Source organism: Gossypium arboreum, chromosome 13 (genome assembly GCF_025698485.1).
Source record: "Gossypium arboreum isolate Shixiya-1 chromosome 13, ASM2569848v2, whole genome shotgun sequence".
NCBI lineage: Eukaryota > Viridiplantae > Streptophyta > Magnoliopsida > Malvales > Malvaceae > Gossypium > Gossypium arboreum.
In genome coordinates, this window is record NC_069082.1 from 128,032,087 (window position 1) to 128,049,147 (window position 17,061).

General features: G+C 33.8%; 1 protein-coding gene across 1 annotated transcript; it reads right to left on the bottom strand.

Moving 5' to 3' along the window:
• Window positions 1–7,388: 7,388 nt before the first annotated feature.
• LOC108452573 (extensin-2-like) lies at window positions 7,389–16,804 on the bottom strand. The gene is made up of 3 exons (XM_053024627.1): window positions 14,193–16,804; window positions 13,442–13,457; window positions 7,389–8,938 (listed from the first exon to the last, which is right to left on the bottom strand). Exons 1-3 carry the CDS (start codon window positions 16,730–16,732, stop codon window positions 7,532–7,534), a joined length of 3,963 nt encoding a protein of 1,320 aa, XP_052880587.1. The 5' UTR covers window positions 16,733–16,804; the 3' UTR covers window positions 7,389–7,531.
• Window positions 16,805–17,061: the final 257 nt, after the last annotated feature.

Below are 17,061 nucleotides of genomic sequence, written 5' to 3' on the forward strand. Positions count from 1 at the left end.
ACTCTAAACAAAAGAAATGTTAAGCATTACCTGGACGAAAATTTGATAAGCACAAGAGTCTCAAAGTAAGAACAAAGTTCAATCGAGGCGTAAGAGTGATATCGAGAAACGTCGATTACTTGTGAAGCTTGAAGGCAGTATAAGGCTCAAGAGAAAGTCGAGAATCAAAGCAATGAACACAGATCCTCAACAATCGTTGCTAAATGAACATACGACAAACATGCTTAAGGAGCACTGCATAATCATGTAGGCATAAAAGCATTTAAGACAAACATGTTCATATCATGATAACATCATACATGACATATACAGGTACTCCAACAGAGCAAGAAATCTTGAATGAGAGTCGCACTGAATCAAAGGAAAAGACACCCGAATTCTACCAAAGGACAGGTTTTGGTATTTTGATGTTTTTAATTCATGCTTTTCAAGGAAACTCAACTCATATTGTGAGAGATGAGTTGAGCCTCAAGACATGTTGAGGTATTTTTAATTGTTGTTTTCAAAATCAACTCATATTGCGAGAAGTGAGTTGAGCCTCGGGGCACGCTGAGGTATTTTTAGTTTTAAATTGACTCATATTGCGAGAGGTGAGTTAAGCCTTTTTATTTTTGTTTTTCAAAATCAACTCATATTACTAGAGGTGAGTCGAGCCTCAGGTCACGCTGAGGTATTTTCAATTTTTGTGTTTTAATTTCAACTCATATTGCGATAGGTGAGTTGAGCCTCAGGTCACGCTGAGGTACTTTCTGTTTTCAATTTACGTTGTTCAAGAATCAACTCATATTGCGAGAGGTGGGTTGAACCTTTTAATTTCTACTTTTTCAAAATCAGCTCATATTGCGAGAGGTGAGTTGAGCCTCAGGTCACGCTAAGGTATTTTCAATTTCTGTTTTCAATTTACGTTGTTCAAGAATCAACTCATATTGTGAGAAGTGGGTTGAACCTTTTAATTTCTACTTTTTCAAAATCAGCTCATATTGCGAGAGGTGAGTTGAGCCTCAGTCACGTTGAGGTATTTTCAATTCATTTTCAATTTATGTTGTTCAAGAATCAACTCATATTGCGAGAGGTGGGTTGAACCTTTTAATTTCTACTTTTTCAAAATCAGCTCATATTTGAGAGGTGAGTTGAGCCTCGGTTCACATGCTGAGGTATTTTCAATTTCTGTCTTTCAAAAAAAAAAAATTCAACTCATATTGCGAGAAATGAGTTGAGCCTCAAGACACGTTGAGGTAATTTCAATTTCTGTTTTCAAAATTCAACTCATATTGCGAGAAATGAGTTGAGCCTCAAGACACGTTGAGGTAATTTCAATTTCTGTTCAAAATGAGTTGAGCCTCAAGACATGCTGAGGTATTTTCAATTTTTGTTTTTCAAAAAAAAAAATCAACTCATATTGTGAGAAATGAGTTGAGCCTCAAGACATGCTGAGGTATTTTCAATTTCTGTTTTTCAAAAAAATCAACTCATATTGCGAGAGGTGAGTTGAGCCTCGTGACACGTTGAGGTAATTTCAATTCTGTTGTCAAAAAATCAACTCAGATTGTGAGAGGCGAGTTGAGCCTCAGTCACACGCCGAGGTATTTTCAATTTTCGTTTTCAATTTCGCCTTTCAAAAAAAATCAACTCATATTGCGAGAGGTGAGTTGAGCCTTGGCTCACGACCGAGCTATTTTCAATTCGTCTTTCAAAAAATCAACTCATATTGTGAGAGGTGAGTTGAGCTTCAGATCACACACCGAGGTATTTTTCAATTTATATTTTTCAAAAAATCAACTCACATTGTGAGATGTGAGTTGAGCCTCGGTCACATGTCGAGGTATTTTCAAAATCTGTTTTTCAGATTCATTTTCAAAAATCAACTCATATTGCGAGAAGTGAGTTGAGCCTTGGCTCACGTCTTTGAGCTATTTTCAATTCTGTTTTTTTCAAAAAATTCAACTCATATTGCGAGAGGTGAGTTGAGCTTTTAATTTCTGCGAGAGTTGAGTTGAGTCTTTTAATTTCTTTTTCAAAATCAACTCATATTGCGAGAGGTGAGTTGAACCTTCATCACATATCGAGGTATTTTCAAAATCGCTTTTCAAGTTAAGTTTCAAAAATCAACTCATATTGCGAGAGGTGAGTTGAGCCTTGGCTCACGTCTTTGAGCTATTTTCAATTTCTTTTTAATGTCATTTTTAGAGAGTCAATTCATATTGCGAAAAATGAGTTGAGCTCGGGATCACATGCCGAGTAGAGAATAAAGATTGAAGCTGATTGAAGACGCCGATTCTCTCCTTAAAGTTGCAATGGAGTTGATCGAGGTATCGATCTTGCCTTTCGAGTCGCAGAAGAAAAGACCACAAACCTTATCTCACCGGCGATAGAAGAGTAGATTGAAGTTGTAGATCTCACCTTTCTAAAGTTATAGCGAAGTAGATCGAAACCATACATTTCATATCCTTGAAGTTACATCGGAATAAATTGAAGCTACAAGGCGTATATCACAAGATGCAGTGGAGTGAACCAAAGCTACAAGATGCGGTGGACTGAAAAGGGACTAACTAAACAAGAAGAGTTCTAAAGCAAGTCAAGACCTAGCAAGACTGGGCAAATTTGGTCTTCCTTGAAAATCTTTGCTCTATTATCGTTGCACGACAATGAGCAAAGAGGGCAAATAGAAGCCCAAATTGCAGGCCCGATTATATCAAAACCCAACCAAACCTCTAAACCCACTAAAACCCTTAACCCATGACCCATTTACATCTACCCAAACCCATTACAAAACCTAAATATTAAACCCAATTCAAAAGCCCATTAAGCCCCCCCAAAAAAAACTAACCCAAAAAAAAAAAAAAGAAAAACCTAACCCCCCCCAAAAAAACCAAGAAACCCTAGCCACCTAGCCACTTTCCCACTTGCCCCATTTTTCCTCCCATTTTTGATATCCATTGTCTACCACCACCACCTACAAAATAGAAAAAGAAATAATAGAAAATCATGTAAAAGATGGCTATAAAAAGCCATTCAAAATCATGTAAAGATAGGATTTTTACAAAGATTGAAAAAGGAGACAAACACAAAAATCCCTTCAAATTTTGAACACAAAAGAAACATCAATAAAAATGTTGCATTTTTTTCTTTTTTCCTCTTCTTTCGAATCTTTTTTCTTTCTTTTTTTTTGTGTTGCTTTTTTCTTTCTTTATATATACATATATTGTTAAGAAAAAAATTTTACCTTTTCCGGCCATCGTGGGCGGTGGCCGGCGCCGGCGACGGGCGGCGGCCGACTATCGGCCGGTGATCGGCCCCCCTTGGCCGGATTTCCTTTCCCCCCTCTCTTCTCTCTTCTTTCTCCCTTCTTTTTTTTTCTTTCTCTCTTCAAAATGATTTTTTGTCAAAATTGGCCTTAAAGTATGTAGCGCTTTGCATTTAGTCCCTCTTGCTATGTTATGTTTTGAGGGAGGATTAATTGTGTTTTGGCCCCCACTATTTCTCGCATGCTCAACATAGTCCTTTCCTTTTATTTTTATTTCAATTTTGCCCCAAATATTTTGTTTTTAGTTCAATTTAATTCTTTTTAGTTACTTTACTATTTAAATTAATTATTTTAGTATTATTATTATATTTCATTTACTTATGTAGTGTGTTAATAATTTTTTATCATTTCTAATACGTATATATATATATATATGTATTTTATATATATTATGTATATATATATTTTTAATGCCATTAGTTATATATTTCTTATGTATATATTCTTAAATATTATTATATATACATATATATATATTTTAAATACCATATTGTGTATATATTATTATTACAAATTATTACTATTGCTAGTATTATTATAACTATTATTATATTAGTGTATATTTTATGTACATATGTATATATATATATATTTTGTACATATCATTATTTTATATTATTGTTGTAAATTTTTATGTATATATTTTTTTATGTACGTTTCCTAATATTTTCTTTTATTGTAGATATTATTATTATTATTATTACATACTTTTATTATATGCATATATATATATGTATTTTTATGTACATGTTATTATTTTATATTATTATTACCAAATATATCATTTTTCCTATTTTATTATTAGTACATGATTTGTTTTTATTTTGTAAATATCATTATTATTGTTATTCTAATATTCTAGTATTCCATGTTAATATTTTTCATTAATGATATCATTTTTTAGCGTCCTTTATCTATTTTTAATTTCTCACTTTAGGAATATTTTTCTCATGTTTTAATTAATTTCAAAAATAAGGCAATGTACCGATTTAATATTAAGCCATCGATTTCATCGCTATGTTGGGTGAAATTGCCGGCTTGTGTTAAAAAACGAGACACCCTTTCTAAAAAAAATCGAAAACTAAAATTCTCATTTTCAATCGGATCACGATTAAATATTATATTGAACTCGTATTTTTGAAAATCAAGTCAACAAATGTTTATGAGATACCAATTTTGGGCGTCATGAGGTGCTAATACCTTCCTCACAGAATCGACTCGAACCCCAATTTTTCTCTAGACTTTCACGTAGACCTAAATTTGGCCTTCTTTTTGTTTTAAAATAATTTTATTAGGTGTCCGAACACACCTATAAAAAAGGATCGGTGGCGACTCCCTTTGTTAATAAAATCGAAAGTTGGTTTTCAAATGTTTAATAAATCGTCACAATTAGCGACCAAGCGAAACTAATTTTTTTTTACGTCGCTACACCTGAGGCTTGGCCCCTTTTCTAAATGAGTCTTATTTTTTGCCTAAACCCTCCCACTTTTCAAGCGAGATTTCAGCACGAGACAAGTGGCCCGACCCATGGAAAAGTTTAGTTGAACCAGAATTTTGTTGTTTTATTATATATATTTTTAATATTTTTAAAATTTAAAGTTTTTTAATCGAATTGGTGGTCTAGCTGATTCAACCACAGGCCTAATTCTAAAAATATTGATTCACACATGTTGTGACTTAAACCCCAAAATAATTTTTGAAAAACTCACACAAGGCGGAACCCGAATATAAAACATCAAGTTTTCTAACACTTCAACCTATACTATTATTTAAGGATTTGATTAAGTTAATCTCAAAATTATCAAAAACCCATTATTTTTGTAAAGCAATGAACACCATTTGGAAGGTATTTTATTTTTATACTTTTCTATATAAAATCTAAAAATTTTGAGTTAATCGGGTTGACGAGTCCTATTTTATTATTCAAACTTAATTTGAATTTTTTTAATCGAATCGAGTGAAATGAAATTCAAGTCGAATAAAGTGACATTGTTCGAGTTAAATTTAAAAAAATAAACATGTTAAATTAAAATATTGTTACAAGATAACTAATTTCATGTTAGAATATATGAATTTGAAACCAAATATATTTGAAAACTTTTTCAAAGCAAAATAAGAAAAAAAGATACTTTAGTATGATAATCTTATATCATTAATTTACTTATTTAGGTCCCAAAATTATTATTTTAGAAAATTTTATATATTCTTTAGATTTTTTAAAATTTTTAAAGATTTTTAAAAGTATAAATTTTGGAATTTTTATAAATATTTTGAATTTTAAAAATTATTTGAATTCTTTTATAATTTTGTTGAGAGAGTGATCAATTGGCTTAATTTCAAAATTGACAAGGACCAAAGGGTAATTACACCTATTTGTTATCTGAATTATAAAATTCAACTTGATTTGAACTCGAAACTCGAATTATTTATTCAAATTGACTCGTAAATATCAAATAACTCAAAATTTAAAAAAAATTTCAATTTTTTCAAATCAAATAAAATTTTGTTTACCTCTAATCACCATCAATTTTGGAGTTGATGAAAAAAATTGAATTAACTTTTATAAAAACAATGGAGAAACCCAAAAGAAAGCCTTTTCTTTTTCTGTAAGGTATCTCATAAAAAAGTGAATTTTGATTTCCAGAGAAATCCAAACAAAATCCAAATGGAACTATTTTTTTTCCATGATTGAAATTTTGGACTTTCAGGGAGTTTACTTCTCAATTTTTTCCCCATTATTGAGTTTAATTCTTGATCATATAAAAATGGTTGTTTTGTTTTCCGGGTTTTTAATTATCTTTATAAAATGAATTTGATCCAAGAACTCTGTGAATTTTTTTGGCAAAATTAAAAATATATATGATTTATTACCTTTTATTTGGATTTGTTTTATAAAAATTTAGGATTTTTACTAATACTTTTGTTATAATAAATGTCAATAATGGTAATAGGAATGATCGCAATGCAGTAAGAAAGAAAAAAATAAAAACACATAGACTTTACGTGAAAAACTCTTATTGGGAAAAACCACAAGTAGAGGAGGAGAAATTCACTATGTTGAAAAACACATGATACAAGAGGAATTCGACTACATCTATTTAAGGGTTAAACAATCCTGTTATAATCAATGTCTACAGATCCCCCTATTTTGCCGCTTTAACAAGTGACGAGATTAGGTTACACAACTCTAACAACTTTTAACCGAGTTTCTATAAAGAAAATATCAATTTTCCATGAAATGGTGTTGTTCACTATTTGTTTGAATGTTATTTAAAAATGATTTCTCCATTTAGTTGGCGATGGCAGCAACATGAAGGAAAAATACAATACATATGTATTGCATTTAGGTATTTTGAGGGAAAAATATTGAATTGGAGTTTATATCCATGTGTAAAAATGAATGGAACAATAAATAATGTGGATTAATTTTATTGGCCAAGGCTCGTAGTTTAAGTAGTAGGAAGGGTCTATATAATAATATTTTGCTGACGTGTGATTATACAATAATTCAAATTTTTAAGGGAAAATATGAAAAATCATAAGGATTGTCCAATTAAGAGAGAAAAATATAGAGATTTATAACCATTTTAATTGTTAGACATTTTTAAAATGTAAATTTTATCATATATTTTTAAGTTAAATGTGATTAATGACCTAATAAAACTTATCATTTGGATAGATGAACACTAAAAAGAAAAAACAAAACTAGAGAATTGTAATCAAGAGAACTCAAATTACATTATTTTGCATCTTTGTATATGAAAGCATATAAACATAAATTGATTTAAATTTACATGAGATTGAAAATTCAGGAAGTAAATATTCTTGAAAACATAACAAATCCTTTATTTATGAGTTGGCATAACAACAACGCTTGCAAGAAACCAACTAATGATTTCTTGTAGCAATAATCCCTTCTCTTAGTACTTCAACATTCATAATGCATATATTTCATTAAATAATTAGGGTTCTTTTAACTTAGTACAAATATTGATAGAACGTAGGCAATTTATGGTAGTAAGGAAAGAGATGGGGTGTAGAAAGAGGTGATAGAGACTTGTAGTAATATAGAGTTGGAGGGAATGAAAATAATGGGGGAGGAGACTTAGAAATTTACGATGTAATTGAAGATAGTGGAAGACCTGGAGACTTGTTAATGTAATGAGGGGAAAATAAAAGAGATAGAGGAATAATGGGTCTTTATATGAAAATAAAGATCTGTGGAGTTTACTTGTAATATGATGGAGGTGGTGGTGACTTATACACATATGGGGGTGGAGATTCATACTTGTATAGAGGAGGTGGTGGTGACTTGTACATATATGGAGGTGGAGGTGGTGACTTGTACACATATGGGGGTGGAGGTGGTGACTTGTACTTGTATGGAGGAGGTGGTGGTGACTTGTACACGTATGGGGGTGGAGGCGGAGACTCATACTTGTATGGAGGAGGTGGTGGTGATTTGTACGCATAAGGAGGCGGAGGTGGTGACTCATACTTGTATGGAGGTGGTGGTGGTGACTTGTACACGTATGGAGGTGGAGGCGGAGACTTATACTTGTATGGAGGTGGAGGTGGTGACTCATACTTGTATGGAGGAGGTGGTGGTGACTTGTACTTGTATGGAGGAGGTGGTGGTGACTTGTACACATATGGGGGTGGAGGCGGAGACTTATACTTGTATGGAGGTGGAGGTGGTGACTCATACTTGTATGGAGGAGGTGGTGGTGACTTGTACTTGTATGGAGGAGGTGGTGGTGACTTGTACTTGTATGGAGGAGGTGGTGGTGACTTGTACACGTATGGGGGTGGAGGTGGAGACTTATACTTGTATGGAGGAGGTGATGGTGACTTGTACTTGTATGGAGGAGGTGGTGGTGACTTGTACACGTATGGGGGTGGAGGTGGAGACTCATACTTGTATGGAGGTGGAGGTGGTGACTCATACTTGTATGGAGGAGGTGGTGGTGATTTGTACACATAAGGAGGCGGAGGTGGTGACTCATACTTGTATGGAGGAGGTGGTGGTGGTGACTTGTACACATATGGGGGTGGAGGTGGTGACTTGTACTTGTATGGAGGAGGTGGTGGTGACTCATACTTGTATGGAGGAGGAGGTGGTGACTTGTACACATATGGAGGAGGTGGTGGTGATTTGTACACATATGGAGGCGGAGGTGGTGATTTGTACACATATGGAGGCGGAGGTGGTGACTCATACTTGTATGGAGGAGGTGGTGGCGACTCATACTTGTATGGAGGTGGTGGTGGCGACTTGTACATGTATGGGGGTGGAGGCGGAGACTTATACTTATATGGAGGAGGTGGTGGTGACTTGTACATATATGGAGGTGGAGGTGGTGACTTGTACGTATATGGAGGTGGAGGTGACGACTTATACTCATATGGCGGAAGCAATGGTGGCTCGTAAATGTATGGTGAAGGTTGAGGTGATATATAATAGTATGGAGGTGGTGCATCGTAAGTAGGCTCATCCTCAGTAGCTGCAATATTGATTATCAAGCACAATGCCAAGGCATAGGCTAAATGTGGCCAAACCTTGGCCATTTTGGGGAACAAGGCTCTTAAAACTGCACTAAGTTTCACTTCTATGCCAAACAAATAAAGGACTTCCTATTTCTGATTTGTGATCTCCCAATGGAGGGCTTGAAGTTTATATAGTAATCTCACCAATATTTTAAAGAATTTTAAATTGGTATATATGAAACTTCCAACTTCTAATTAGCCATTAAATTAAATCCATATGTGCTCAAATGTTATATGAAATTATTAACTATTGAAAAATGAAATTGACATTCCACTAACTCGTGCTAGACTTTTGTACTTCAACCATGAAGTAGTCAACAGAATTTGTACTTGAAATGTTCTTAGCAAATAGTCAACAGAAGTTGTACTTGAAATGTTCTTAGCAAACGTTACATATTAAAAATTATGCATAACTTTAATTTTATATCCAATTTCCTATTTCACAAGATCGAAGTACCCTTAGCATTATTATAATAGACTTTATTTTTAATTTTTTAGGTCTAATTATAGATTGGCACCTCTATTATGTGAAAGTTGGGATTTAATCTTTTTAATTTAATTTTGTCTAATTTGGTTCATTCACTTTTTTAATGTTCTTAATATGTCTAAATTGATAACACCGTTAAATTGATGTTATAGAATTTAAAAAAAGCCTTTAACATTCAATTGACATATAAATTTGTTATTATTTGAACATGATTGATTGGATATTCATGTAATCACTATGTGACAAAATAACAGTAAAACAAATTCGCTACTTTAAGAGCAATAACTAAGAGTGCTATCATTGTAGACCTATTAAAAGTATTATAAAAGTATAGAGATCAAACTATGTTCAACTGAAATAAAAAGATTAAATCTCAAATTTTAGTATAATAGAAGGACTAGTATAAGAATTAAACTTTTTTAAGGAATCAAATTTGGTTTTATCTCCTATTTCAATTTGGATATTGTGTAATAGGAGATATAATTTCTTTTAGGGTTAAATCATTATTTTGGGCTTGAACTTGGTAATTGTGCTTATATTGAGGTTTGAATTTTTTTTTGTCTAAATTAGTTATTAAACTCGGTAATTATTCCCATATTGAAGCTTAAACGTTAGGGTTTTTAAGGATTAACTTAAACAAAAAAAATTTCAAGCCCAATGTATAAATAATTACCAATTTTAGAGCTTAATTTAGATAAAAAAAAGTCCAAACCCTAATTTAAGAATAGTTACCAAATTTAAGGCCTAAATAAAAAAAAAACAAGTTTTCATCATGGTGAAAAAGTAAGAATAGAAGCAATTTGAAGAAAAGAAATTTATGAAAGACTCGGTAAACGTTTGCCTAAGTACTCCAACTGAACAGGTAAACTCCTCCCTTGGACTATGTCACAGTGAACATATATAATATTTATAAATTTCATTTTGGGTTTGTTCGCAATGTCACTTTGGTATTTTATTAAAATTATAAATTAAAAGTAGACCAAATCACTGGTAGAGTGATAACAACGTTTCGATATCAACTTTTATTAATTTTTATTGATTGAGTTTTAATTCAATTAGCATTGATATTGTTGTTAATGTAGGAGGATGTGGATTCGAGTATGTTGAAGTTATTTATCCTCTTATTTAAGGGTTGGAGAAGGGCTATAAATTATTTTAGATATTATATAAAAAAAACAGATATGATAAAAAATTATACTAAGAATAATGTTAAAAAACCCTCTAAATAACTCTTACGGTTTGAGTTTTGACTTTGTATTTTGATTTTATCTATTTAATATGTATTTTAATTATATAATATTTTTATTTTTTATCTTAGAAAACATCTATCACACTCTAAATCTTGTAGAGTCTACAAAACTTCTTTAAGTGATTTATGAGATAATTTTTCTTAGTATATATATATATATATATATTATGCCATCATTATATAAATAATAACACTATATTTATAACTCATTAAAAAATTAAATCAACTAAAATTAATATTTTAAGTGACTTATTTTTTAAGTATATTTGAAAATCGATACTAAAAACAAATGATAGAATTTTTCAATATAAAAATAGAGAAAATGATAAGATTATAAGGAATTACTTATCACTGATTTTTTTTCAATTTTTTTCTTTTAACATTATCCTTTAAATACTTCACCTTTAAATTTAAAAAAAATATTTATCAAATAATCTAATTTTATTCGTAGTTAATTTTAAGTAATATATCAAACATATTTTATAATTCAAATTCAATTCTTAATGTTTTAGTACTTAATTTTTCAATAGTCAAACAACACCTAATTAATATATAATATTATAGGATATATATTAAAAAAGTAAGGACAGATGTTAAGCTATCGATATTTTAAGTTTTTTTTCCAGGAGAGTTATATACTAATTAAATTTGGGTATAATTGTTTGTAATTATGTACGTGTGACATGTTCAAGTAGTTATTATTATTAGTGAACTTCATTGAATTGAATGTAAATGACGAACCCCAATTATAATCTTTAATTTATAGAGGGAGGGTGATAATTAAAGTAATTACACTCAAATCCAATTACATTTTGGCATTATTTAAGTTAATGTATAGCTAGTGACTTTAATGAACTTTGGGATAGGAAAGTAAGTGGGGATAATGTTGGACCTTGTAAACATTTTCAGAACTTGATGTGTTTTGTCATGGATTAATGGACATGGGATTCAAAGGCTCGAAATTTACATGCAGTTGGCGTAGCTTATTAGTAAGGTTGGATTGGGGAGTTTGTAAAAGAAGGTAGGACAATGTGTTTCCTGAAACTATACCATTTACTATTCAGAGGTTAGGTTTTATTAAAATATAAAGACATAAAAGTAGGACGAATTCAACATGATGGTACTGAGGCTGCGTAAGAGTGGAATAAGTTAATTTTTGAGAGTATAGGGGTTCTCAAGAAGATGATCACGGTTAAATTGAGGGCGTTCAACATGTACATGAAACATTTAAATCTTGTTGCTTGGTTAATTTAAAAGCCAAATTAAGAGAAGAATTATAAAGAATACTAGACTGCAAACAAGTACAAACCCTAAATCTTAAATCAAACTAGTTTCATTGCATGTCGGAATGTAAGTGATAACATCATCACCCAGGCAAGATGGGATGGATAGCTATCAAATTTTATTTGGTTTCTTGATCCAAATTTTCCGAGTAGAATAATTAGAATCATACTGCATTATATTTCTCTAATCTTTATGCGACTGGAGGAATTGGACAAGGAGGTTGGTCATAGTGTTGTACACAAGACTAACGGTATTAGTCAAATTAGTCACTTCACCGTTAAATGATAATGAAAAAATTAATAGAGCATTTATATGAAAAAAATTTAGGTAACTAAAATAGAAATGATTCTTATTTAGAGCGACTAACAGGTAGTTTATTCAAATTTCAGAATAAAAAACGTAGAAATGAATCGTTAAATTTTTATTACCATTTGACAGTAAAGTGACCAATTTAGTTAATTTCATTGGTTAACTTAATAAAAAATATATTTTAAGTATAATTTATTTAAAGTGATTAATGAGATGATATTGTCTTGTTCCTATTTGCCACTAATTGCAATAAAAATCAATACAAGGCAAACAAATGCTTGCACGATTAGATATATTGAATGGTTAAGCACTTTGTTTATTTATTTATAATATTTGGAGATACAAGTCAATGGCTCTCGGTAGTCGATTGATCAAGAATTGAGAAGTTTGTCTATGGATAAGACATGGTTTAGATGGAAAAATGTGAAGATTTTTCCTTTTAAAGTTTACATTTATTGAATTTTTGTTTTTGAAATTAAAAAAAAAACACTATTTGTTGATTGAGTCTTACCTTAATTGATATGAACATTGTTCTTAATATAGGAGGATGTGAATTTGAGTGTAATGAAGCGCATTATCCTCCTATTTATGGGTTGAAGAGGAGTTATGAGTCATTTTAAATATTGTGTCAAAAAGAACAGATATGATCAAAACCTATAACGAGATTATACATTTCATGATCCACATTTAATCTCAAGCCTTTAACTTGAAATTATGTATAATTATATTTTACCTAATTTAATCTTTATAAAATTTAGAAGATTAATATATCAAATGATACTCGATTTAATTTTAATATACGTGATACTCGATTTTTTGTCCCAATTAAATATCTTAATTTTGTTTCTATTACTAAAAGATACCCAAAGTAAATGGTATTAAATCTTTAAATTTGAGTCAATGGTAACAAGACTCACGTATTAAAAAATTATATAATTTTGTATGTTCATTTTATATTTAAACTTTTCAGTAAATGATTTTTTACAGATATTTTATAATAAATAAAATAAAATAAAAATATTTTTAAATTAAAAAATTCAAATGGATCCCAAATTTTCTAAAAAAAACTATTTAGATAAAATCATCAAATAATTTTAGACAAGTTTATTTCTAATTATGTATTTGGGCCATGAAAAATGGACTTCACTAACCCAACACTTAAGCAAACCCCCAAAAAATGCTAAAACTAAATTCATGCTGTGGCAACTCATAGGCCTTTTAAAGCCCCAAAATAAATCGAGGTCCAATAAATCATTCAAACCTCAAAAACCATAAAGCTGTGTTTGATATATAGGAATTTTAATACACAAGTTAGCAATAAATTAATTTTAATCCGAAAATTTTTATCATTCATATGACTTATTATTAACTTTTTATTTATATTTCTAATTTCAAGTTTAAATTTATGTTAAATATTTAATATGTCGTGACGTACTATTTTGACATATATATTAAATAATTTTTGTTCTTAATGTAATAAATTTAATTTGAGTATTGGTAATTATAGTCGAATTCATTCATAATTCTCAAGTAAAATATGTAGAAGAAAACATAGTGTAGGCTATTGCTTTTTTTTTTCGTTAGGAATTTAATGAGAGGATTGTTAATGACTTAAATATTTTTAGTAAAGAAATCGAATTACATATATATTACAAAAAACGATCAAGAATCAAATGATTTCCTCCAACAATTTATTATTCATTTATTCATTCAACAATGTGACAAACATCAACAATAATTTCAAATAAATGAAACGAGCAAGAACTTCAAAGAAAGTAAGAAATAATGTTCCAAGAAATTATATATTGGCTTCCCTGAACTTGGAAAAACTCTTGATTTGGTTGAATAATGGTCGCGGTGTTGTTTTTCAGTGATGAGAAAAAAGAGAGGGAGGCGGTGGAATCTTTTAATAGTATGGCGGTAGAATAGTGGAGTTGTAAACAAGAGGTGGTTTTGAGTTGTAAACATAAGGAGGAAGGCGTAAAAGAGATGGTAAAGGTGTAGGTGGAGACTAGTAAATGTAAGGAGGAGGAGGTGATGGAGATGGTGGAGGTGGGGACTTGTAGACATATGGTGGAGGTGGTGAGGGAGATGGTGGAGGTAGGGACTTGTAGACATATGGTGGAGGTGGTGAGGGAGATGGTGGAGGTGGAGACTTGTAGACATGTGGTAGAGGTGGTGATGGAGATGGTGGAGGTGGGGACTTGTAGATGTAAGGAGGAGGAGGTGAGGGAGATGGTGGAGGTGGTGACTTGTAGATGTAAGGAGGAGGTGGTGAGGGAGATGGTGGAGGCGGTGACTTGTAGATATAAGGTGGAGGAGGTGAAGGAGATGGTGGAGGTGGGGACTTATAGACGTAGGGTGGGGGAGGTGAGGGAGACGGTGGAGATGGGGACTTGTAGACATAGGGTGGAGGTGGTGAGGGAGATGGCGGAGGTGGGGACTTGTACACATAGGGTGGAGGCGGTGAGAGAGATGGCGGAGGTGTGGACTTGTAGACATATGTTGGGGGAGGTGAGGGAGATGGTGGAGGTGGGGACTTATAGACGTAGGGTAGGGGAGGTGAGGGAGACGGTGGAGGTAGAGACTTGTAGACATAAGGAGGAGGTGGTGATGGAGATGGTGGAGGTGGGGACTTGTAGACATAAGGTGGGGGAGGTGAAGGAGATGGAGGAGGTGGGGACTTGTAGACATATGGTGGTGGAGGTGGAGACTTGTAGATGTAAGGAGGTAGTGGTGAGGGAGATGGTGGAGGTGGGGATTTGTAAATGTAAGGAGGGGGAGGTGAGGGTGATGGTGGAGGAGGCGAAAGAGATGGTGGAGGTGGAGACTTGTAGACATATGATGGAGGAGGTGAATGAGATGGTGGGGGTGGAGACTTGTAAACATATAGTGGAGGAGGTGAATGAGATGGTGGGGGTGGAGACTTGTAAACATATGGTGGAGGAGGTGAAGGAGATGGTGGAGGTGGAGACTTGTAAACATATGGTGGAGGAGGCGAAGGAGATGGTGGTGGTGGAGACTTATAAATGTAAGGAGGAGGTGGTGAGGGAGATGGTGGAGGTGGGGACTTGTAGATGTAGGGGGGAGGTGGTGAAGGAGATGGTGGAGGTGGGGACTTATAGACATATAGTGGGGGAGGTGAAGAAGATGGTAGAGGTGGAGATTTGTAGATGTAAGGAGGAAGAAGTGAGGGAGATGGTGGTGGAGGTGACTTGTAGATGTAGGGAGGAGGTGGTGAGGGAGATGGTGGAGGTGGGGACTTGTAGACATAAGGTGGAGGAGGTGAGGAAGACGGTGGAGGTGGGGACTTGTAGACATAAGGAGGAGATGGTGACGGAGATGGTAGTGGAGGTGACTTGTAGATGTAGGGAGGAGGTGGTGAGGGAGATGGTGGAGGTGGGGACTTGTAGACATAAAGTGGAGGAGGTGAGGGAGACGGTGGAGGTGGGGGCTTGTAGACATAAGGAGGAGGTGGTGACGGAGATGGTGGAGGTGGGGACTTGTAGACATATGGTGGGGGAGGTGAGGGAGATGGTGGAGGTGGGGACTTATAGACGTAGGGTGGGGGAGGTGAGGGAGACGGTGGAGGTGGGGACTTGTAAACATAAGAAGAAGGTGGTGACGGAGACGGTGGAGGTGGAGACTTGTAAATATATTGTGGAGGAGGTGAGGGAGATGGTGGAGGTGGAGACTTATAAACATATGGTGGAGGAGGTGAAGGAGATGGTGGAGGTGGAGACTTGTAAATATATGGTGGAGAAGGTGAATGAGATGGTGGTGGTGGAGACTTATAAATGTAAGGAGGAGGTGGTGAGGGAGATGGTGGAGGTGGGGACTTATAGATGTAAGGGGGAGGTGGTGAAGGAGATGGTGGAGGTGGGGACTTGTAGAAATATGGTGGGGGAGGTGAAGGAGATTGTGGAGGTGGGGATTTGTAGATATAAGGAGGAGGTGGTTTGGGAGATGGTGGAGGTGGGGATTTGTAGATATAAGGAGGAGGTGGTTTGGGAGATGGTGGAGGAGAGGACTTGTAGATGTAAGGAGGTGGTGGTGAAGGTGATGGTGGAGGTGGTGATTTATAAATGTAAGGAGGAGGTGGTGAAGGAGATGGTGGAGGTGGAGACTTGTAGACATATGGTGGGGGAGGTGAAGGAGATGGTGGAGGTGGGGATTTGTAGATATAAGGAGGAGGTAGTTTGGGAGATAGTGGAGGAGGCGACTTGTAGATGTAAGGAGGTGGTGGTGAAGGTGATGGTGGAGGTGGGAACTTGTAGACATAGGGTGGTGGTGGTGACTTATAAACATAAGGAGGTGAAGGTAAGGGAGATGGTGGTGGTGGAGACTTATAAGTATAACCAGGTGATGATGATTGATATGGATGAGGAGGTGGCTTGTAAATGTATGGTGGTGCTCTTGAAGGTACTTCCGGTTTCTTCCCATAATATGGTTGTGGAGCATTGTAAAACTCATCATCATTAGCAGCTACATTGTTGATGATCAACAAGCACAATGCCAATGCATAAGCAAGGCATGGCCAAATTTTGGCCATTTTAGTCAAAGTTAAAGCACTGAAATTCTCTCAACTTTGTTTTTCTTGAGATGTATAACTTTTCTCTATGTGTGAATGAAATGTTCAAGACAACCTACAATTTATATAGTCACCCTTCCAATATTTATTCAAATTTTTAATGCTTTAGAATGCATCCAAACTCTCCAACAAGCCAAATAATTTAAGATTATATTCCCTTAACATTTATTAATTTATTGAGGAATTTGTAGTTATATTCCACTAATTTGGATACAAACCTTGAAGCGGTCCAATGAAATTGTATATAAATCATTCCCAATTGTATTTTATACCTTACTATACATATAATT

Coding starts and splice junctions, on each gene's coding strand:
- LOC108452573 (XM_053024627.1), bottom strand. CDS start 16,732: ATGGCCAAAATTTGGCCATGCCTTGCTTATGCATTGGCATTGTGCTTG.